The 22,993-nt window shown below is 35.5% G+C and overlaps 2 protein-coding genes across 2 annotated transcripts; both read right to left on the bottom strand.

Moving 5' to 3' along the window:
- Nucleotides 1-1,028: 1,028 nt before the first annotated feature.
- Nucleotides 1,029-4,368, bottom strand: LOC127875198 (uncharacterized). Its single transcript, XM_052420053.1, has 4 exons — nucleotides 3,206-4,368; nucleotides 2,867-3,025; nucleotides 1,743-2,020; nucleotides 1,029-1,469 (listed from the first exon to the last, which is right to left on the bottom strand). Exons 1-4 carry the CDS (start codon nucleotides 4,059-4,061, stop codon nucleotides 1,386-1,388), a joined length of 1,377 nt encoding a protein of 458 aa, XP_052276013.1. The 5' UTR covers nucleotides 4,062-4,368; the 3' UTR covers nucleotides 1,029-1,385.
- Nucleotides 4,369-12,753: 8,385 nt separating this feature from the next.
- LOC127875192 (uncharacterized) lies at nucleotides 12,754-16,875 on the bottom strand. The gene is made up of 4 exons (XM_052420045.1): nucleotides 15,268-16,875; nucleotides 14,500-14,658; nucleotides 14,091-14,350; nucleotides 12,754-13,574 (listed from the first exon to the last, which is right to left on the bottom strand). Exons 1-4 carry the CDS (start codon nucleotides 16,442-16,444, stop codon nucleotides 13,491-13,493), a joined length of 1,680 nt encoding a protein of 559 aa, XP_052276005.1. The 5' UTR covers nucleotides 16,445-16,875; the 3' UTR covers nucleotides 12,754-13,490.
- Between the last annotated feature and the right edge of the window lie 6,118 nt (nucleotides 16,876-22,993).

The following is a 22,993-nucleotide window of genomic DNA, read 5'->3' as shown; positions in this document are numbered from 1 at the left end:
ACTAAATCTAGCCCCATGCCTTCAGCGCCTACAGCGCTATGATTTTTATTTTATTGTTGTTGTTTTTCAAAACCGTATTGTTAACAAAACAACTAGGAATACTCATTTACAAATTAAACTTAAACGCTAGTTTTCTTTTCTAGTATGATTAGATTGAGCGATATGAAATAAATACTTTGGATACAAATAAAAGTTTCGAGCTAATTAAAACCTAGTAAAATGTATAGTTAAAGGGAGTCAACTGTATGCTAGTCATATTGGCGAAATGCGACGTTTAAAGTCACTATCACGCTCACGAATACATACGGCTACTGTATTATGCTATATAAAAACATTCGACAACAAGTTGTACCACACGATGGTTAATTACAATAGGAAGACCCTAAAAACAAGTAACATTGATGTAAAAACGTTATATTACAAGCATTCGGCAAGTTTTAAGCATGTAAATATCTAAATATCGTTCCACGATGTAATCTACTTTCGCTTTCGAGTCAGGATCGGATTCATTCGGGTTGCGTTCATTTGCATAATTTATACAAGCCATTTTCGCATTCGCTAAGTTCCAGTTACCCAGAATTCATTTTGATTTCATAGAATGATTATTCATGAGAGCTACGTCATGCTTCCGACGCTTACCGTATCCAATCTCGTGTTCGCCCGTAAATGTTCGGATATTTCACGGGAGATATTAATGGAATTATTTGTGGCCACAAAAAAATTAAAACGAGCATTTTGTATCTCGTTAAATCAATTCTACCAGACAATATCTAACGTTGAAATTTTGCATTTTGCTAAAAGGAACATTGATTTTTGTATGGGTTAGCTTTATTTAACGAAATATTCGATATTTTTGAGCGTGATTGTTACTTTAACTGCCGCGGTTATTCAGTTAGCCTATATGAAACATATTTGAGATATCCTCAACTTTACTGATATCAAGAGTAACTAATATTTTTATTTATTTTTTATTTAGTATGATTCAAGCTGACTTCACACACACTTACAAATCTTACCAAGGCAATAACATGTAAAAGAGTAATGAATTATTTGTATTTTGTTTGTTTTTTGATAAGACGATTCAATTTTTTCTGATTAAAAAAAAGTGAAATGTATAACAAATGCTACCAAAGTATCCAGCAGAATGATAGTATGCGGTACACGCTGTATTATGATACAAAAATAAATGACGAAAAGTGCGCACTAGTTGAAAACAAGTCGTAAGAAACAATTGAAATTCAAAAACACGAACACAAAAATAATAACAGAACTGCTACATTGATAAAATATCATAAGCATGTAGCAATGAGGATAATTAGAATAATATTACTCACAAAAGACCTGCTTAGTTATTAGTACAAAGTTGACTCATCATAAACTGATATTCAACACTTCGTTGGTGTAATGTGGATGCTGTCTATGGCGATATCGCTTCTGTAGCTTTTGCCGATTCTCGCCTCGAATTCAAACTGAAAGAACATTATGTAGTATAACACTTAAAAGAAATAAGCGATGTCATGTTAAATAACATACAACGTAAGTAATAACAGAATGAATGTTAAATAACATACAACGTAAGTAATAACAGAATGACTTAAGTGAAGTTGTACTAAATTAATTGAGACACAATAATATTATATAAATAGTTGATAGACGCAAGATGGTCCAATCACCATTTTGGCATTATATGATATTGCCATGGGATCGTTTTAGTCTAAAAACGAATTCATAAAGATTCTTACATAGATCATGAAATTCCGCCATTCAATAATAGGACTACCGTCCACGTCAATGCGAACACTCTTCCAGTCCTTTCCTTGATTTCCAGATACCTTAAAAACATTCGACCAGTACCACAAACTGAATGGTACAGAGTTCATAGTGAGCGTTAGAGAGCCCATATCCTCGCCGTACATGTGGTAGAAAAACTCGAAGCAATACCTGCCCGGGAAAAAGTTTGGAGAGCGCAGTTTTGCCAATTGTTCCATATTTCCTGATGCCTCGGCGTATATGTAGTAACCTGCATAGAAAGCGGAGATTTTAACAGTTAATATGATGTTACTGTTGTCTAGCATATTCTGAAACATTATAATAATGCAAAATACCACATATCAAATATGAAACTCTAAGAACATCACCGGGGCCGGTAAAGAATACAAATAAAGAATCTCAGTGAAAGATCTTACAATGCTCAATGTTTATAATTATTTCTTACAGCAAGTAAGTAAGTCATTACATTATTTCCAACATAATTCAAAGTTATATAAATAGTAGGCACTTGATTTCTTCTGACCAGACCATCGTCTTTGAAATAAAACAAATTATGTTTTACTTCTTTTCAACTTCAGTTGAACAATTAATTAAGTGATATTTAAATTTGCCGAGGACACAACTTAATATTACTACCGTTAACACATGCTTAATTTAAGGCAATTGCCAAATTATTTGTTAACATACATCCATGACAAAACCATAGCAAAAAACTATAACTGGAAGCATATTAATCACATTGCATGCGGTCCAATCAAAATATGAGAGGTTCTATTTTGGACGGTTGTTTTATTAGTTTGGTTTGGTCATCAGCCCGTAAAAATTATTAAAAGCGTCTCACTTAGTAAAGTACCATAATTGTGTATTATTATGTAAAAATTGTTGATGATGTAACCGATTTACTAATTGGCATTGCCTTGATGTATTCAAAACCAATTTTATGAAATAAATATCTCCACGGTAATATGACTCCTTTCAGCACTTTGGATGCGCTATTTATTTTTGAATTAATATGTAGTTGAAAACGTCAAATTTAAACTATACCGTATTGTCTAACAAGCGGATTTCCAGTGTACATTTAAAGGAAATACGATACCTGAACCCGTTGAATCTGACTCTGGCCCGGTCACCCCTGCTTTGTCGTCGTCGCTTGGTCCTTTCTTTCTCTTGAATGCGAATGTTCTTTCGATACTTTTCATCCAGTCACAATTGTTCTGTTCGAAATCGCACGCGCTCTCTGTTACGTTTTTTATAACTGAAAGGTCAGGAATATTTCGATCATCCTTACAATTTTTGCACAAAAATTGAGCCTGCATACATTCCTATATCAATTATTCATTTATCGTGACAAAATATTCAACAAAAACCATTCAAGCAATCATGATTGATAATAATATGAATAAAATATTCAGCGTAATTGACGACGCTTACTTACTAGTGTTGGAAATCTTGTCATCGTCTTTCAGCGAAATGACCTCACAGTGGTCGTCAGGGAATGTGGATTCTTTCGTGGCTCGTTTGTATTTTAATTTGGTTTGACAGAAGCTTCCCAAGTTTATTCCAAAATAGGTGGTATGTTGATCAAGTGACGGCCAAGGCACCGGTAATTGACATCTAACGTCTTTTTCCTCGTCTGTGCAAACTATGTATCCTAAATCTGGGAATATATTGTCTATATACAAAACCGCAGTTTTATGGTGGTAATATCCAGCTATTTCGAGGGGAAGCATTGGAGCAATGTCATGCCAATTGATGATTCGCCAACTATTTGGAACAGTCTCATCATGATCAATCGAGTACCTCTTGCCACCAACACGCGGACTTCCAAACGTGTACAATGTTAATCGATCTTTTGCAACAACGCCCTCTTTAACTAGAGCATAAGCAGTCAATGATGCAAGCGCGCCACCTAAAGAGTAACCTGTAACGACCACTTCATAATTCTTGAAATCTTTAGCGAGCTGCTTGACACTGTCGCGAATACACGGATCATATAGTCTTTTAAACGTAGAATTGAAATATGAATTGACCTCAATTGTGTATGACGACATTTGTTGAAATATATGTAAAGCTTGTTGAAGTTTATTTCCTGACGTTCCGCGATAGCTGACGATAATAGTTTCGCTCTTTTTAGATATTGCAACATATGCAAAACATTCCTCAAAGTCAATGCCCCACCTTGCTCCACACTTCCTGCCGATAGCTTCTATAATCTCGAAGTCATTGTCAGGAAAAAGTGCGTTAAAACATTTTTTCAAATGTTCTGGTTCTGCGTAGGCCACAGCGTTCATTTTGGCAAATGTGAAGGCCTTGCTGTGACTGTATCTTCCTTCGCACTGAGCCGGTTCCGTCACGCTTGATTGGCATATGTTCAAGGGTGAGCCAAACGTGTGACATGTTCTGGTCGCCCTACACCATCGACATATTACGCCAGGAATGTAGGTGCCCGTTTTTGTGCACAATTCGCAGGAGCTCTGGGAACCGCATGATTCAGTTAAAACTGCGGCTTTCACGCAAATCACTGCAAACAGTTGAGCTAACAAAAAAAAATCATCATTCGTAATTTTTTAATATGTTTGAGTAAAACCCAAAATTACTTTTTTTAATACTATTGAAGATTTTTAGTTTATTTAAATCACACACGTATGTTGAATCGTATTTATTATTTAGCGTTACGACTTTCTAATATTCCCATTACAGTACGATGTAGCCACTATTGATGAATGCACGATCCGCTCTAACCAACTCCAGTTTTGTAAATTATTTAAAGGATAATGAACATTCGAGTGGTTTTGATTTATGTATACTGTAAATGTTTGTCGACAGTTTTACCAACAAACTTGTATAAATACATATATCTTATCTTATTATTTATAACTTCCTCAATAATCTTTTACACAACCTGTTCGCCCACTAACTGTCTGTTGCGGTTACAAAACCCGCACGAAAGTTATTTAATGCGACACTTAACTGTAAAGTAACGAAGCATGTTGAATTATATGAGTGTAAATTATTGCAAAAAGCAGAAGGTAGCAGAATATTAAATTATAAACTGCATGAACAAAGGATTGATATAAGCGTATTTCAGCATTACATCTAAATATAAACATTTTACATGGAAAATTCTGATAGTTGCATGAATATTCGCGTACAACAATCTAATACATGAACTATCACTGATTTTGAGGCATTATTCACTTTGTTGTTTTAGGATTATGTGTGATAGATTCGATTGTTAAGACAATACTTTATTAATGGAAAAGACGCCTAACGTTTAATTATGTTTACCTTTATAACATGATCTTCTTCTTAACTCTGTACTTGTTTTGTATTTTCAGAAAAAATGGCCATTAAAATATATAGAAACATGAATGTTATATCAAACATAGACGATAGGATTTCAAAATGATAAAACGGGACCAAATCACAGATTTATTTTGCCCACTTTTGAAGAACTTAGTAATTTGTATGTATGATTATATCTGGGCACGAACGTATTATAACCCTAACATCCGTTTTACCTAACACCTGATATTTAACCATGACTTCATGGTTGATATAATTTGATTAAAGGAATTGTAATATTGATACATGCCGATTTTCTATGTTTGCTTATTAGTTGAGATTTTGTTCTTTTCAATTGCTTTAGAAGGCAGATGTATTATAAGCATAGCTTTCTAATGCCATTATTGACGGAAGTTAACACCTGTTTATAAGAAATTGAATAAAAGATAATAAAATTTGTGTTAAAAAAAGCTCAACTAAATATTATATACAATCACAGTTGTATATCTAAATATTGGTGACTCTTTCTGAATTTTACCTACGCTCATGCCGGGGATTTACCTTATTTTAAAAGTTTTACCAATACAGGCGGAAGATATTTTACAACATTTAACATAAGAAGTTCCGACTTGCTTGAATGATGTACAAGAGGAAGTCAGGCAGTGAAACAATATTTGGCTGTAAATAAATGATTTATCGCATGATACGTTGAAATTGAAGAGAATGCATAAATAAACAAAATTGAAATTAATAACTATTTTCAAACATAAACTTCAGTCGGCGACAAATACACATCAACATTTTAGAGCTGATGTCGTTATAGATTGAGGAAATCTTTATATCCAATATGTCAACGTTATTATGAATGGGAGTAGGTTTTAAATTCGATTTGTTATGTTGCTGTAATAATTGTTTCGCTAATTGGAACCATGATTTTGATGCTTAGTTGTTGAATTTATTCGTTTTATCTGTATTTGTGTGTGTTAAAATTGAGACTTTTGTAATGCCTTGGTTACTTGATTTCTGAATTGACCTCAGTTAACCCAAGCTGCAGCCGTGTTTGATGTCTTCGTTTACATTATGTTCCCGGCAGTCACGGCAGTCCCGTTTGGCCAAAACGTATCGCGCCGTGTGACTGTTGCAATTGTTTACCTTTAATACAAGGTTTGCTAGGTTGTGCTAAGTTTTCTCACGGTTTATCAAGGTATCCGTGATGGCCCTTCGACGGTGCGCTAAGTTTTTATCGATGGTCTGCCACGGATGAATAAATGTTGCTTCAAGGTACGATGCGTTCTGTTAAGTTCCCGCACGTTGTGTGCGTTTGTCATGCAGGTCTGATACGTTGTACACGTTTGTCATTCACTTGTCACGTTCTGTCAAGGTACCGTGCGGATCAAACGTGGACATCCAAGAGGTTTTGGGCACGATTGTGCTCCCGGTAAAGAAGAAAACTCTCAAACTGCAGTATTTATTATAACAAAATAATTCCAGTGACATGGATGTGAACTACGATGATGATTATGTGTCAGCTTGCTAATTAACAGCATTAATAAAATCTTTGCGTTTTAAAGAGATGAAAGAAGCACAAAAGTCCGGGAAAAGACAAAGAATGAGGGCAAGGTCCTTGTGGGTTCTTGGTGGCATTATAATGATCGAGTGTTCAGACTGAAATGAAAGTTTCATGAAAAGCACGGCTTTTATATACTCATCTTCAGACCGCGCGAATCGTGTCAGACCGTACAACAACTCAACTGGCCGTAACGCATCTGCCTGCAAAACGCAACACACCGTAACGGGTCGGAATAAACACGTAGAAAAACGGCTGTCAATTAATCTATCTTTCCGTGGTAATCTTGACAAAACGTAACAAAACTTGATAGAAACTTAACATGTCGGGGAATGAATAGGATTCCCGTCAAAGTACGGGCCCTTTTCGGGTTCTGTTACGGCCTGTTACGTACTGTCAAGTTTTGTTGCGTTTAAAAAGTTCTATCACGTTTCTCATTTCCGCCGTAGCTGCCGTGGCAATTTTATTGACAGTTTAAAATTCTGGCACGGCAACCACGGAAACCCCGTTGTGTCACGTTTGGCTATCCCGTTCCCCTACGTTGCCTTACGTTCATCCCGTTTCCTCCACCGAAACGTGATTGCCGTGGTCGCCGGGAACATTGTGTAAACGCAGAATAATAATGTATAAGCGGCACCTTTTGCTGCGTTTACAACATGTTCCCGGCGACCACGGCAGTCCCGTTTGTCCGAAACGTATAGCGCCGTGTGGCTTTTGCAAATTTTGACCTTTAATCCAAGGTTTGGTAGGTTGTGCTAAGTTTTCTCACGGTTTATCAAGGTATCCGTGACGTGCCGTCGAAGCGAAAACGCGGCCCTTCGACGGTGCGCTAAGTTTTCATCCACGGTCTGCCACGGATGTATAAATGTTGCTTCAAGGTACGATGCGTTCTGTTAAGTTCCCGCACGTTGTTTGCGTTTGTCATGCAGGTCTGATACGTTGTACACGTTTGTCATTCATTTGTCACGTTCTGTCAAGATACCGTGCGGATCAAACGTGGACATCCGAGAGGTTTCAGGCACGATTGTGCTCCCGGTATAAAAGAAAACTCTCAAGCAACAGTATTTATTATAACAAAATAATTCCAGTGACATGAATGTGAACGGCGAGGATGATTTTGTGTTTGCCTGCTTATTTGCAGCATTAATAAAATCTTTGCGTTGTAAAGAGCTGAAAGAAGCAAAACAGTCCGGGAAAAGACGAAAAAGGAGGCCAAGGTCCCTGTGGGTTCGTCCATGGCTATCGGAAGCTAGAAGGCAGCAGCAGGGGCACTTTGATGCCAGGGAACTCCGCAACGAAGATATCAACACCTTTCAGAATTATCTGAGGATGCCCCCAGAACTATTCGACGAGATCCTTGAACAGATATCTCAAGTCATCTCAAGACAAGATACGAAGTATCGCTCCTCCCTTACACCTGGATTGAAACTGGCACTGACTCTGAGGCATTTGGTGGAAGGCAAGTACTTTCAGGTTGTTCCTCCACTTGAACGTCGTTTGCAGCGCGGGGGTAGCCTTTGTTCGGCGCTTTCTTGGTGGCATGTTTGCTCATCGAGTGTTCAGACTGAAATGAAAGTTTCCTGAAAAGCACGGCTTTTATATACTCAGCTTCAGACCGCGCGAATCGTGTCAGACCGTACAACAACTCAACTGGCCGTAACGCATCTGCCTGCAAAACGCAACACACCGTAACGGGTCGGATTAAACACGTAGCAAAACGGCTATCAATTATCCTAGCTTGCCGTGGTTATCTTGACAAAGCGTAACAAAACGTAACACAACGTGATAGAAACTTAACATGTCGGGGAATGAAAAGGATTCCCGTCAGAGTACGGACACTTTTCGGGTTCTGTTACGGCCTGCTACGTACTGTCAAGTTGTGTTGCGTTTAACAAGTTCTATCACGTTTCTCATTTCCGCCGTGACTGCCGTGGCAAATTTTTTGACAGTTTAAAATTTTGGCACGGCAACCACGTCAACCCCGTTGTGTCACGTTTGGCTATTCCGTTCCCCTACGTTGCCTCACGTTCATTCCGTTTCCTCCATGGTGGCCCGAAACGTGATTGCCGTGGTCGCCGGGAACATAGTGTAAACGCAGCATTAGATATTATGTCAGAAACATTCTCGAAGTTATGACTAGCGATTGCATCCGACCAATCAACTAGCTTTAATTGTTCTATAAATGCTGTGAATTCATTCTTATCGTAAAGCCAAATACGGCTTTTGAATAAGGTAGGAATCGGTTAGTCAAAATTGAGGATAGCAACAACAGGACAGTGCTACTGTATACGACCATGAATTAATGGGTCTGCTACAAAGATCAGCTGTTTGGCGTTATTTGATTGGATTAGTCGACTCATTGTATTAGATTCGTGCCATTAATATTGATGTTGAAATCACCAGTTACTTGCGCGTTATCATAGGATGGAGTGAAAGCTCAATCAATACTTGGGTCGAGAAGATCCCAGTAGCTGTTATTAGAATAAGAGGGCGGGATATTCCACTTATCAAAGATTTACAGAAAGTTCTAGGCATAATGCTTCTTGACCGTTCAATATCAGGTCAGAACGAAGTAAATTACAACTCCGTCCCCTTGTTTATTTTCCCTCTGACAGCGGACTGGCGGTGAAAAGTTTCGTATGTATAGGTCATGTTTTGATATTGAGGCGTTGAGTCATGTCTCTGTAAACACACTAACATCGTAAGCTTGAGCTTTAATTTCTAAATAATCCATATTTGGTTTTATGCTTTGCATGTTCAGATGCACATTTATGCCACTATTAAGTTGGTTTATATAGTATGATACAGTCAGAGTCAGAAAAAAACTGAGCTGCTGCCAGGTCCAGGGTCGGGGTGGCTGTCACCTGAAATAATTAGGATTAGAAGAAATATCAATATCTTGTGAGACTTGGAAATGTGTTTGCTATCGTTTCGTCATTGGTGACGGCGACTGGCTTGAGTAAGGGTATGTACATTAATCACCGAGGATATGGACTTACGCATGTTATAGTTATTGAATACGTCTTTCAGCGGTGTATAGACAAGCCAAACAGCAAGCGTTATGACATTTAAATTTAAAAACGCAATCTTGAGAAAATGTGAACAGTTTCTGAGTATTTGGATGTTTTTTAAAAGTATTATAAAAATAACATGTGTTTGGAATGTATAGATTGACTGAATCCGGTGAGATTGATTAAATTTCAATAAACATGTATATTTGTTCTATAAAGGTTCTTGGATATTTGAAAATATTGGTTGAAATCAGAGTTAACGCCAAAGGTTAAATCTGGCAATGAAGGTGCCGTCTTCGTTTAGTTTAACTGTTCAAAGGCAAAGTACATATCTTTCTATAGGGATAATTTCTTTGTTGAATAAGTCATTCTGGTTTATTTGCCGTGAAATGGCCATGACAAAGAATTACCGGATTAGATCTAAACCAACCATTTTGCATCGATTTTCCCGTGAGCGGGACAACGACACAGCGTGTTAGCTGAAATGTGTAACTATGACAAACTGGACATAAACTATGGTGAATATAGCTAGAGTCATAAGAGGATTTTTTGTCATTTATGATTAAGTCACATGACTATGTTATAACTTACAATCATGCAAGTTTTAAAACCAATTATGAAATATCGCCGAAGATCAATCCTGCATGTACACTTTTTCAAAGTAAAATTCGACAGCTATGTTAATTAATTTTTTTGTTCAAAAGCTTCGTTGAAACTACAATTGCTATTTCAAGGAAGCGAGTGCCTGAGCATTTTGAAACGCAGTTCCATTAAAGTATGGCGAATTATTGTGTTTAAGATGGATACTTTACATAAAGTGTGACTAAAACAGATGGAATATAATATGTCTCGAAATAATCTGATGACATTAAATTATACTTTTTTTATTTATACCCGAATAACTCGATGTTTTGAATTAAGTGTGTTTATTAGACAGTTTAAGGATTAAGAACATTGCCAGTGACTTGAATCATTGTGGTGCGTTGTTTTTCTACTTTTCAACAGAAAATAACGTAGAATGTGAAAGGTACTTTGTTTTATGAATAAGTCTGTGATGTGAGATTCTGATGAAATTGTATGCTTTAATACGATCTGATAGTTATTTTTATGGGTTTACAATAAACAATGCACTACTCAGAAGTTTCTTCTGGCTTTTTTTTTCAAAGCGCAACCAGATTAATAAAACACTGCAAGTATCATGTTACACGCTTTCTGGAACCAACAAATTGATGGATGACTGCATTTGGAAGTCCAATGTTTGTGTGTGAGCACCTAGTCGAAGCACATATTCGTCTGTGTTCGGCATAATATATATTTTTGAAGGCACCTTGTGTCTTGTGTTGGGCACAGGGCACATTATGTCATCTTTATGAATGAAATAAATGGATGAAATGTTCACAAACAACAAATTTCCATCTATAAGTTAATATCCGTTTACACAACTTTTAGTAAACATCTATTATTATATCAATTGTTAAAAGATATACACTATGATCATATACAATAACCTCTGTCTTTCAGTAAACATATTGAACATATATTTTAATGATAATGCATGGAACTAAAATGTTATTGGTTGTAAATAAAAAAGATATTTGAAAGAATATTCGCTTTGCTTTTAGTAAACCAATTTATTTGTCACTAGGATAGTTGCGCTGAACTGTTTCCCAACATTTGATGGCAGCGGTGGGATTATTTACTCAACGTATTAAGTCAGCCAAATTTTGCGGTTTGATAATACGCCGCCATTCGCGCTTATTAATTTACATGTTAATAAGAGTAATGAATGAGTCTGTCTGAAATGACAGAGTGTAAATATTTCATTTAAACGGTCTTTAACCACAAAATTACAAGATGACTCAGTAAAATATACCTGACAGTGAGTGCGAAGTGTTCTTTTGACAGCGCTGTTCAAAACAGGTCTTGATTAGACTTTGGAACACAAGAAGAGAGTGAACAAGTTGACCTACCTTGCAATAGCAACGTTAACCAGCAAATATATAACCTGATGGACATGGATGGTTAAGGGAATGGCCAAAGATATACAATTCTCAAATGAGTCAAAAGGGCAAGCAACAAACGTATAGTCATTCCCTACTGACATAACTTGTATGAAAGACAACCCAACATGCGGCCGTCATGAAATGTTAATGCTGTTTACCTGGCATCAAATTAAAGCCATATGAAATAGGTTCGGTGGAGACCAAGGGCAGATGCTAAACCAACTCTAACCTCGTCTTTAAAGGGGCCTTTTCACAGATTTTGGCATTTTTTTTAACTTATTCATTAAATGCTTTATATTGATAAATGTAAACATTGGATCGTAAAAGCTCCAGTAAAAAAACAAGAACAAAAATAAAAAAAGGAAAAGAACATTGCCCGGAGCAGGTTTCGAACCAGTGACCCCTGGAGTCCTGCCAGAGTCCTGAAGTAAAAACGCTTTAGCCTACTGAGCTATTCCGCCGAGTACACATTCTTGACGTATTTTATACCTCATATAAGCAATCTTCGTAGTTTCACAAAATTTAACGACAAAAACAGAACTCTCCAAATTATTCAATCGTTTCGCGTTGCAACGCTTTATAATTTTTAGGTTTTAAAATCGTCAAAAGATGCATATAATGGCTAAATAAGAGCATGTTTAATGTTCAGTATTACTGTTTCCTCACAAATATCATAACTAAAACGAAAACTTACGAATCTGAAAAAACTTTTTTCAATTTTGTCAATTTACCAAAGCGTGAAAAGATCCCTTTAAGGTGCACAGTCTGTGTTTTCGATTCTGCATGTGCAGAACACGTTTTTATAGAGATTGACCGTCTTTTTAGGGTTATAGAGACACCCAGAACTTTTGCGGCTACATTTAGCTGTAGAAAAAAGAATCATATTTGAAGAGAAGTTCAAAAAATTTATAAAAAAAAACAATCGACGGATGAGATTTACTTTTCAGTGAATCTGTTACCAAAACAAACACGTGGACTCTAGAAGAAATGGTCCCGGGAATAGAAGAGTAAATGTGTTTAGCTAGGGAATATACGATGCTGAAATATTTAAAATAAAAGAACCTATTAGAAGAATAGCGTTCAGATCTAACTACGAACCAACAGATGAGATAAAACAGAGCCTAAATAATTTATGTCTAATATAAAACATAACATATATACATTTATATGATCACAAAACAAAGTTATTTCATATAGTAGCAATACATTTAAACATATTATACAAGGTATGCTAATATAAACATATTTTTACCTTAAGTTTTCCTTTAGATTCAACAACTTTTTATGTGTACTTTTGTGCTTTGGTTGTTTGTGATGCTTATAAAAAAACAAAATTGGAATATAAAAAAGACAAATTGCATGAGTTGGGTAGAAACAACTGGACTCGATTTTAAAAGTTTAATTTCTTTCCATTTATTTTCAAATATGTTTAGTGTATCATTGTCGAGGGCTACTTCTTTTTTTTAATTTGAAACTCAATATTTGAATAATTGATAAAACAATTTATAGTTTTTCTGTATTTCATGCTGAATATGAAATACTTCGTTAATCTAATAATGCAATTCACAGCGTTATTAACCTCTAGTATTTTGAAGGACTTTACCCTTAAACTGATTTCTAAGACAGTTTAAAATGTAATTGTTGTTTCTCTAAAAAGGAAAGGGTGTCAATGGGTTCCATAGAGTTTGAATATGTTAACACTCCAAGAAAAGATGAAATACTGTAGCAATGTGTTCACTACATAAATCACACCAATTTGTGTTGGACAGGTTGGCCTTAAAAATATATGTTTTTGTAGCCAGGATTCTCTGGATGTATTTATATTGAACATTTCTCAGTTTGCTATCATCAGTTTCAACACCTTGTTGGTGTAATGCGGATGCTGTCCATGGCGATATCGCTTTTGTAGCTTTTACCAATCCTCGCCTCAAATTCAAACTGAAAGAACATAATAATTAATTAAACTACAATTGTATTGTGGTTTATTATTGCGTTGCGAATACATATTACCATTTATTATTTTCTATGATCCAGCCTTTGTAAGTAAGAAATGAATAAGTCATTCAAGGAAGGCTAACAGTAATGCTTTACGGAATCCACTAAGACATGATAATATATTTCTTACTTGATAATAATGAAAGTCAAACCATAACGCAATAAAAATGCAATTTGTCAGAAGTCGTTTCTAATTGATATTATCTCAAGAAACAAATTATAATAACAGTAATAAAAACACATCATACAATTTGATCCAATATTTACGATTGAGTTTTTATAAATCGCATATACACGGCATATCGTATGATTTCTCTAGAGTAAGTCGTATAAGTATACACACTGTTCATAATTGTATAGTAATTTTTCATTCCGATCACCTTAAGCGCGTTTTTTTCAGTAACCTAATTAAATAAACTTATAACAAACGAAATCGTAACAATCTCAGAAAACACTTACATAGATCAGGACATCCTTCCATTTGGTAACGTTCACGTTTATGCGCACTTTCTTCCACTGATTTCCCTGGTCGCCAGATTCTTGAAATATTTCCCTGGACGATGTTTTCGATGAGTGCATAGTGAGCGTTAGAGAACCCATATCCTCGCCGTACATGTGGTAGAAAAACTCAAAGCAATACAAACCGGAGAAGAAGTTTGGAGAGCGCAGTTTTGTCAATTGCTTCATGTTACCTGAGGCTTCGGCGTAAATGTAATGACCTGCATTGAATGATGATTTTTTATAGTATCGGATCATAAAATTTGTGCATAAAATGTTTCGTGTTTTGAAAGTCATCAGAAAATATGTCAATTGAATGTCTTTAAATGCACGTAAAACCCTGTACATATGCATGTTTAGTATGTTATACCTGAGACGGATCCCGTGGAATCAAAACTGGGTCCGGTCATTCCTGCACTGTCGCTTGAACCATTAATTCTCTTGAAAGAGAAGGTACTTCCGTTACTTTTCGTCCAATCGCAATTGTCTATCTCAAAGTCGCACGTGCTTTCCGTCACATTTATTATGACTGAAAGTTACAGAAGAATATCCATATCTCATCGAACAATCTAAGAGATACAGTCTGCAAAGCATTTTGTATACTTGTAAAACTATTTAGATTTTGAAACAATACTAGCATGGTACTGTGAGATATAACAATATTATTATAATTTCTTTTCATGTTCTTAATTAACTTTTGTGAATGATTTTTAGATTTAGTTAATTAATGGTGGATATGTTTACAAAGTCTATTGCTATATTCGTTGCAAATACAAACGAATGTATGTATGATAATGGAAAATAATTTTTATTGATAATTACACATTACTATAACTCAGTTATAACAATATTAAACAATTTTAATGACAATTGTACAAACATATTGTAACATAAGATATATTTTAACCCATTTATGCCTAGCGTCTAGAAAAAATTCCTTTAAGCAAACAGCGTAGACCCAGATGGACGCCGCATGATGCGGCGTCTCATCGGGGTCTGCGCTGTTTGCTTAAAGGAATTTCGGTAAGAAATATTCTAAATATAGAAATAAATAAACTAGACATCCCTTATTTTGGAAATACATTGATCCAATATAGAAGGATGGGAGAGTCCACTAGGCATAAATGGGTTAACTCACTCGTATTTAACATTTCCCCGGCGCCTTTCAACGTTATGACCTGACAGTGACCTTCGGGAAATCTGGGTTCATCCGTTTCTCTCTTGTATTTCAAAGTAGTTTGACAGTAGTCACCCAAGTTTATCCCGAAGTACGAACTATGCTGCTCCAAGTTCATCGTTATCGACAAGCTGCATGTCGAATTTTCATTGTCTGTGCAAATTGTGTAATTATTAGAATTTAGCGGCATGTTTTCCGGATACAAAACCGCCATTTTATGATGATAATATCCCAAAATCTTTGGAGGAATCCTTGCAACCATGTCGCGCCAATGGATGATACGCCAGCTGTTTGGAACTTTGTTGTCGTGATTGAAAGCGTATCTTGTGTCTCCAACTCGCGGCATGCCAAACGTGTACAGTGACATGCGCTCCTTTGCAACAACTCCCTTTTGAACTAGAGAGTAGGCAGTTAAAGATGCCATAGCGCCGCCAAGAGAATGACCTGTAACCACTATTTCGTACGTCTTGTATTCTGTGGCTAGTTTTTTTACGCTTTCTTGAATACATGGATCATATAGCCTGTTAAACGCAAAATTGAAATACCTATGAATTTTTCCGTCTTCATGTGTCAATACCCAATCTGTATCAGCCGACTTGCCCGAAAAAGCTTGCTCCGTAAGTTGCATGAATTGTGTCGTTCCTCGGTAACCAACGAGGATAGTGCGATGACGATGTGATAAAGCAGTGTATACAAAACACTCCTTGTAGTCAAACCACCTCTCACACTTTCTCCCTATAGCTTCCATAATCTCGAAATCGTCGTTTGGAAGAATATGTTTGATGCATTTTGACAAATACTCTGGTTCGGCGTATGCAACAGCGGACAGTTTCGTGAACATCAATGCCTTGCTTTCATTGTATTTCTTGTCACTTGCGGAGCTTTTACATAAAGAACGTTCTTTAATGTTCATGTCGGAATCGCAAGGGTTGTTGAATTCATCGAATATGTGGCACTGATTATCTAGTGAGCACCAACGGCATTTGATGTCTTGTTTTGGTGAAAAGGTATTCCTGCTCGTACATGATTCGCACGAACTTTGGGAGCCGCATGATTGGGTTGAAACTATAACAGCGTTCAAATAGACCACTGACAGCAACCAAGCTATTAGACAACTGTTATCCATTTTGTGTATCATATGATTTAATGGTGCTTTTTTTTAAAAACGTCGCACCGTAATACAACTTCAAGTCCTGAGTATCCAGTGTGTTAACAATGTGTATTGATATGTATTAGACACATCATTTAAAAGCGAAAAATAAAATGGAAAATTAGCCACGAAGACTTAAGGTCCACTCGTTTATTATACACATTAACTGTTTACAATCCTCAATGATCATACTTTCGACATAAAGTCACATGACAAAACTAGCGTTTATTTTATTAAATGGGTATTCCATATATCACCAATCTGTAAAATGTATACCACACAAGTGTTCAAAGCCAATGAATAGTTGAAAAGCTCTTTAATCCTCTGTTCAGTTATTGGTAGATCGTAGGTAAGTCTATTCAATTTATTTTCTAATGTGGTGACAGTGGGTTGAGCTAATTGTTCATGCTATTTACTTCCTGTTTAGGAAATTTATGTTCCGCGCTGCGAAGCGGTGGTTTTCATTGCATAAACTTGTTGAAAATAATCCAATAATAAGAATAAAAAAGCGTTTATGCTTCAGTGCTATTATCGATTTGATATCTGTTAAATCAATAACATAAGCAGTTTCGGATTTTAAAAAAGTATTATTCTCTGCACTATAAACATGTAGATCTATATTTCAATCCTAGGTCAATATGTTTTAAGGTTTTCATATGTCCGGGTTTATATAAACATTTTGCTAGCAAAATGCCCAAATAATGCTGTTATTAAGGAAGCATACTGCATGTAAGCTTTATTATTTTTCAAAGCAAAATATAGGAGAACACTACAGTGTATATGTTTGTTTATGTTCTTCACGTTGGATTTTATGACGCTGCATGATTGCATATGATAATAATTAAGTGACAAGAACACCAATTCTCAAATTTCTATAAAATCCCCATGTTTAATTGTATATGATTGAAGATTATTAAATATAAAATCTTATGTTTGAAAAGCTTTATAAATAACGAGATAATTGTCATTGGTGCATACCCTTATAAAAGGAAAAACAACATATTCATGTAATCACACGTAGATGGTTCTCGTCATATAGGTTATTGTATTTAATGATACGAGCGTGATTTGAGTGCTTAAGACCTGCTTGTAAGCTCCTGTCGCCTTTTTTGGAAGAAATTTAAAAAGGCGTTCGTAATATTGCGGTTTGAAAACAATTTTTTTCTTTAAGTCAAAGATGTTTCTGTTGCAGATAAATATGGAAGCTGGAATGTGAAGATACGGTTATCGGAAAGGATATGGGCAGATGGTAGCGAGTAGAAAAATCTAAATAAAACTACACCATCAACAGCACACTAGGCTGACGACAATAAACTTGTACTGACTGGTGACCAACATATGATTAACACAAATAGTTGAACAGCATTCAAGAACGATGGGTAAACGTTGAACAATAATGAAAATTGTAGTATATATCACTATGATTTCAAAACTCAAAAGTTTCAGTGAAATTAACATGTGTTTAGAGGTTCACTTGTTTACCCATATCTGTTGGCAAATTATGTACCTTTTTCATGTCGCTTAAACTGAAGTAATTTACATATTAATAATCAAAGGCAGTTATTTGTTTAGTAGCATTTCCTGAAACATTTGAATATTCATTTGAACTGTACTTTAAATTATGAATAAAATTGAAGTCAGTTAAAGAAAAAGTATAATTTGCTTGAAAATGATTATTAAACCTACTTGATCTTTTGAACTACTCAATAAAGTACATGTATGACTTCTCAATAGTTTTAATCTCAAACGGCTCAATAACCGTTAAATATGTTGTGGTTATGGGGAAGAAAAGATTAGCAGTTTACTTCCTGTTACAGAAATAACTAAATGCCTCGATCTTCGTAGAGCCTACATCAGATTATAGAGTGATTAACATGTATTTGAAATTGTGTTTAGCTTTAAACGAACAGTTAATCAATAGCGACATCTGAAACAGCTTCGATTAGCAGGTATAATGAAGAAGAATAGTCGACTTGTATGTTCTGGATATTTTGGCGACGAAGGCATGATTTCTGATATGACCTGAAATCATTTAAAAGTTTCTATTAAAATTGCTACCGTTATTTTGTTTTAGGTTTATCAATGCTAAAACATACAGTCTTAGACTCTATCAGCGGCCACTAAGGCACCAAAAGGCCATGTGTAAGAGTTATTGTTAAAAGGGCTGTCCGGTAAGCGAAGTTTTTGGTACAAGAGCTTTATACCTTTGCGGTTTAATGTTAGCTTGGTTGGTGGTAACCATACCAAGCAGGTGGATGTTAATGAGGGGTCCGCGGTCCCTCACCCTCCCCTCTTAAAAAGGCACACGGCCTAGCAGAAGGCCACACCAAAATTGAATATATTTCAGAAAATAAAGACGTAATGAAAGCTCGAAGATACATTTCACACATCGCCCAGCTTCGTGACGCAAGTTAATTTGGTAGGATTGCCGGGACCCATCTTCTCACATAATGCAGACTTAAGCGCGACGAGACCTTATAAACTTTGAAACACAGCCACTATTGTTGAAAGAATTTGATTGTTGTGCACGTTTAATTGCGCCATTCGTTCAGTAGCTTAACAAACTACATAAGCGCAGTATTGTTACTGTACTATATAAGTTACAAAATTAAGTTTGAGTAAAGTTTCATTTAAAAAGGAGCGCTATTTATATGCGATATATTGACCAACTTGCTACATATAACAATAAGCGGTGTCGGGGTAGGGGTATTCTTTACTACTGTGATTAGCCCTTGTTACGTCTGTCCCGACACACTTTTAAGCGATGGCAGCAAGACATATATGCAAGCATTTAACGCGGCTTTTTCGCCTTACTTGTTCGATACATTGATATGTATCTTCAATAATTATCCACTTCTCGCACGGGTTTTATTACTGTCTTTACCTGGAGTTAATTCTTGTGAGTACTTCAATTAGATATTATTATACTTTGCATAAACTAACATACTAGTTGTAAATTTCGATTGTTATGATTTGAGATGATACCACCAGAAAGGAGAACAATGAACTCATTTATGTGGATATTAAACTGCCCACAATGTCGTTCACGTTTGTAACTCTAAACTTTGTAAACTTTTATTTAAACAAAACAATATGTATAGTATTAAGTTACAGTAAAGCATGTGTTTGTATTGATTATACACATTGTTTACCAATTAACGGTGGCCATACACTGCTAAGATACGATAATGTAAACCAAACACATAGAATAGTTTTTCTATGTTCAGTGACTTTCTATAATATTTATGGCCAATCGCACCTCTTCCGGGTTGAAGCGGTATTGATTTTGAACAAATCGACGTATATAAATATCTTTAACAGATTACACTATTCAATCAGAGTTCGAATGAATAAATACCTGCCTGCATAAACCATGAAAGACATGTTCAAAAGGGTTTTGATTGAATTATAAAATGCTGTTCAAATACACTAAATACACTTTATTGACATATAACATTCAATTTTGAACTGATTGTTAATTTTATCAAAAGCAATAACATTTTAAATAGCGTAAAACATAATGTTAATGTTTTTTTTCACTAAACAGTTGTTTTATCGTTTCATTATTGACATTAATAATCGACACTTAACTGGTTATCGGTATAAAACTAACAGATTTGTAGTGGATCTGCTCGAGCTTGGCATGCCCATGTATATGCTGATATCCGATGGTACGTCTTATCGATTGAGAATGCATATGATCTAACGAGAAGTCTCGATATATCGTTCCAGTCTAAGCACCACAAAGGTACAACCAATCGTTCAGTTTCGGTATCGGATCAATTTTACTCAGAATAACAGAGACGTTTACATGTGAAACTGACCGTTTGTCAATAGCCTTAGAGAATTTTCGCGAAGTATGCAGGTACCCATCGAATGGACATGCGATGCAGAAATGGTTCATTTGCAAATAGTGAAAATATGATATCAGTTTAAGATAAACTTATCTCACAATAAGCGAACAAGCAAGCATTTTATGTAGACTTTTTTAAAGATGAAAAGAGAGTAAGATTGACATTAAGTCTGTATTAAAAGAGTCCACCGTTAGGTACAATAATCTACAAACCACTCTGAAAATATGTATTTATTGCAAACAACGTGCGAAAGAATGCAAGAATTAACAGGAAGTTGAAACAACCCTTTTTCCACAACAGTGTCACATTCGAAAATCGATCAATTATTGCAGTGTTTCTCTTGTGCATTGAATATTTCAATCGAATGCTTGCTCGTTGGTGCATGTTATTTCACGTATCCATTTAAGTATTTTTCTATTTATTAAAAGCTCTTGGCGTTATCAACAATCTTGAAAATGCCATTGTTTTGTTATAACATGTCGGAACACCTCAGTATCTATTGTCCAATAACTTGCAACTCGTATGAAGATCAGCGATAAAAGCGTTAAACGTTAAGTCTGTATTGTGAATCGCGTGTCCTTATTATCTTCGACACGTTTATGTGCATAAAATAAATGTACATTGTCAAATTAAACATTATATTCTATAACTGCAAATATTCTAAAATAATAGAATAACTACTACTACACATAATGAATGCTTTACAGCAGCTTTATCGCTATACATCCAATGTACTACGCGATTATGTTGAGGGAATATTAAGTAGTTTAAGAAAGATTCCACTGAACCATCATTAGGCTGCTCATTACCCATCTAAAGCCGAAATGACGTATGAGCTACGGTGAACATTCCTTAATAAAGAAAATGTTGAGCAAGTAAGGACAATTTTGGGTGTTTCATTATTCATAAATGTCTGATTCCTAATGGTAAACAGACTGTTAAACAGAAAGCCAGAATCACTTAATTCGCAAACAGGTGAATTATAAGCTCCCGTCGCAATTTTCAGAAGAAAAAAATAATTCGTTGATTCCCAGTTTGTTCAGTTGCAAATACGTCGTTAGAAAAACTGAAATGGACAAAATTAAGGTTTTGGAACTGGTCGAACATATAGAAAATAAGCAATTTGTTGTTAAAAGTTGCTAAAATATGCTGAAATCGAAACGAAAAATTGTCCCAAAGTATTCAAATAAATAATGATGGATATTTTAAACCAACTAATCGGAATATGTGTTCCCAACTTTTAAGGAAGCTTCAGGCCTCGTTATTTAAAAAAGTGTCTTTAGCTTGATTTCATTTTTAGCGGTTCTTGATTTACGAAAGGCTTTGAGGTTCGGTCACTGATCTAGACGACCAGTTAAACCTTGTTAAACTACATTTAATTGGTATATACGTGATTGTTTGACAAATATTTGGTCATGGATTGAATCCTTTGTGCATATACATATAACGAAAAATCACCACAAATAACAATACGTTCAACACTTCGAACGAAAATGCCCCCTTATAAGTATATGTGACTACATTGATTAAAAAGAACATTTGTGTGATGAAAAAGTATTCTACTGGATATGTGTGTAATTGTCTTTATAACAAGCCTTTTTTTCGCATACTGTTCCAATTATATATAAGATCATTCAATCTAATTCATATTACATCACGCTTCTATTTAAAAATATGTAAAAGCCCAAGCAAACTTTAACGATGCAATCACTTCTCTGCCGTGCAGTTGTTATCAATGAGGGTTCTCTAAGCATTGTGTTCCTGCTGTTTTGGACATCATCCTTTTGCGATACTGATGTCGTCTAGAACGATGTCGATGGTGAACGAATTTCATATCTTCGCCTTAAATTCGAACTGCAATTGTTAAAACATTTTTATTTCATGTTTGGTCTTTTGACAAGCAAAACATCACTTAGGTAAAAAGTTCTATTTCCTAGAGAGTCTGCTTTTACGTCGGCGCTAAAACGGTTCCACTTAGTACCATATTTGCTGAATGTTTCGTTACTTTTATTTCTGTAGTGTACATTAACAACGTCAAACTTCCTTTAACCTTAACACCAAACACGTTGTATTAGTACTCTATGCAATTCGATCCGGCTGAGAAATAAGGGGAGCGAAGTTTGGCGATTTGTCCCTCGTTATTACTTGCATCAGAGAATATCTAGTAACCAAAATCAACGTAACGGGGATGCCGTGATTTAAAATGAAATTAATTAGGCCATGTCTTAATAGGGGTCTCCATGCATTTCCCCCCTCCCCTTGGGATTAATTTTCACCTTTACCAAGTTGTTCAGTAACTCAAGTAAGTAAATGTTTTTACTTGTCCTCAAAGATAAACTCAAAAGAAAGTGTTCCTATCAACCAGTTTCAATGACAACCGCCACTCAAAATTGGAAAACGGACTAGGGCGACTTTATTACATCATTATTATATTAGATCCTATCGTAATACAAACAAATTAGTGTTTAAACAAAGGCTACACATTGTTCTTTATTTAAAAGACCAAATTATATATGTATCTTATTTGCATATTCATGAATATAAATGAGAAACAAACACAATCGGGGAAAAATAGACAAATATCACTATATAGACTGAACAATTTTAAGTACATATTGTTTTCAGTAATCTGTGAATGTCAGCATAAGCCACTACATGCAGACATTTAAAAAGAGCGATATAA

Source organism: Dreissena polymorpha, chromosome 3 (assembly GCF_020536995.1).
Source record: "Dreissena polymorpha isolate Duluth1 chromosome 3, UMN_Dpol_1.0, whole genome shotgun sequence".
Lineage (NCBI taxonomy): Eukaryota > Metazoa > Mollusca > Bivalvia > Myida > Dreissenidae > Dreissena > Dreissena polymorpha.
The sequence above is the reverse complement of the archived record's forward strand: the minus strand, read 5'-3'. Positions and strand labels throughout refer to the sequence as shown.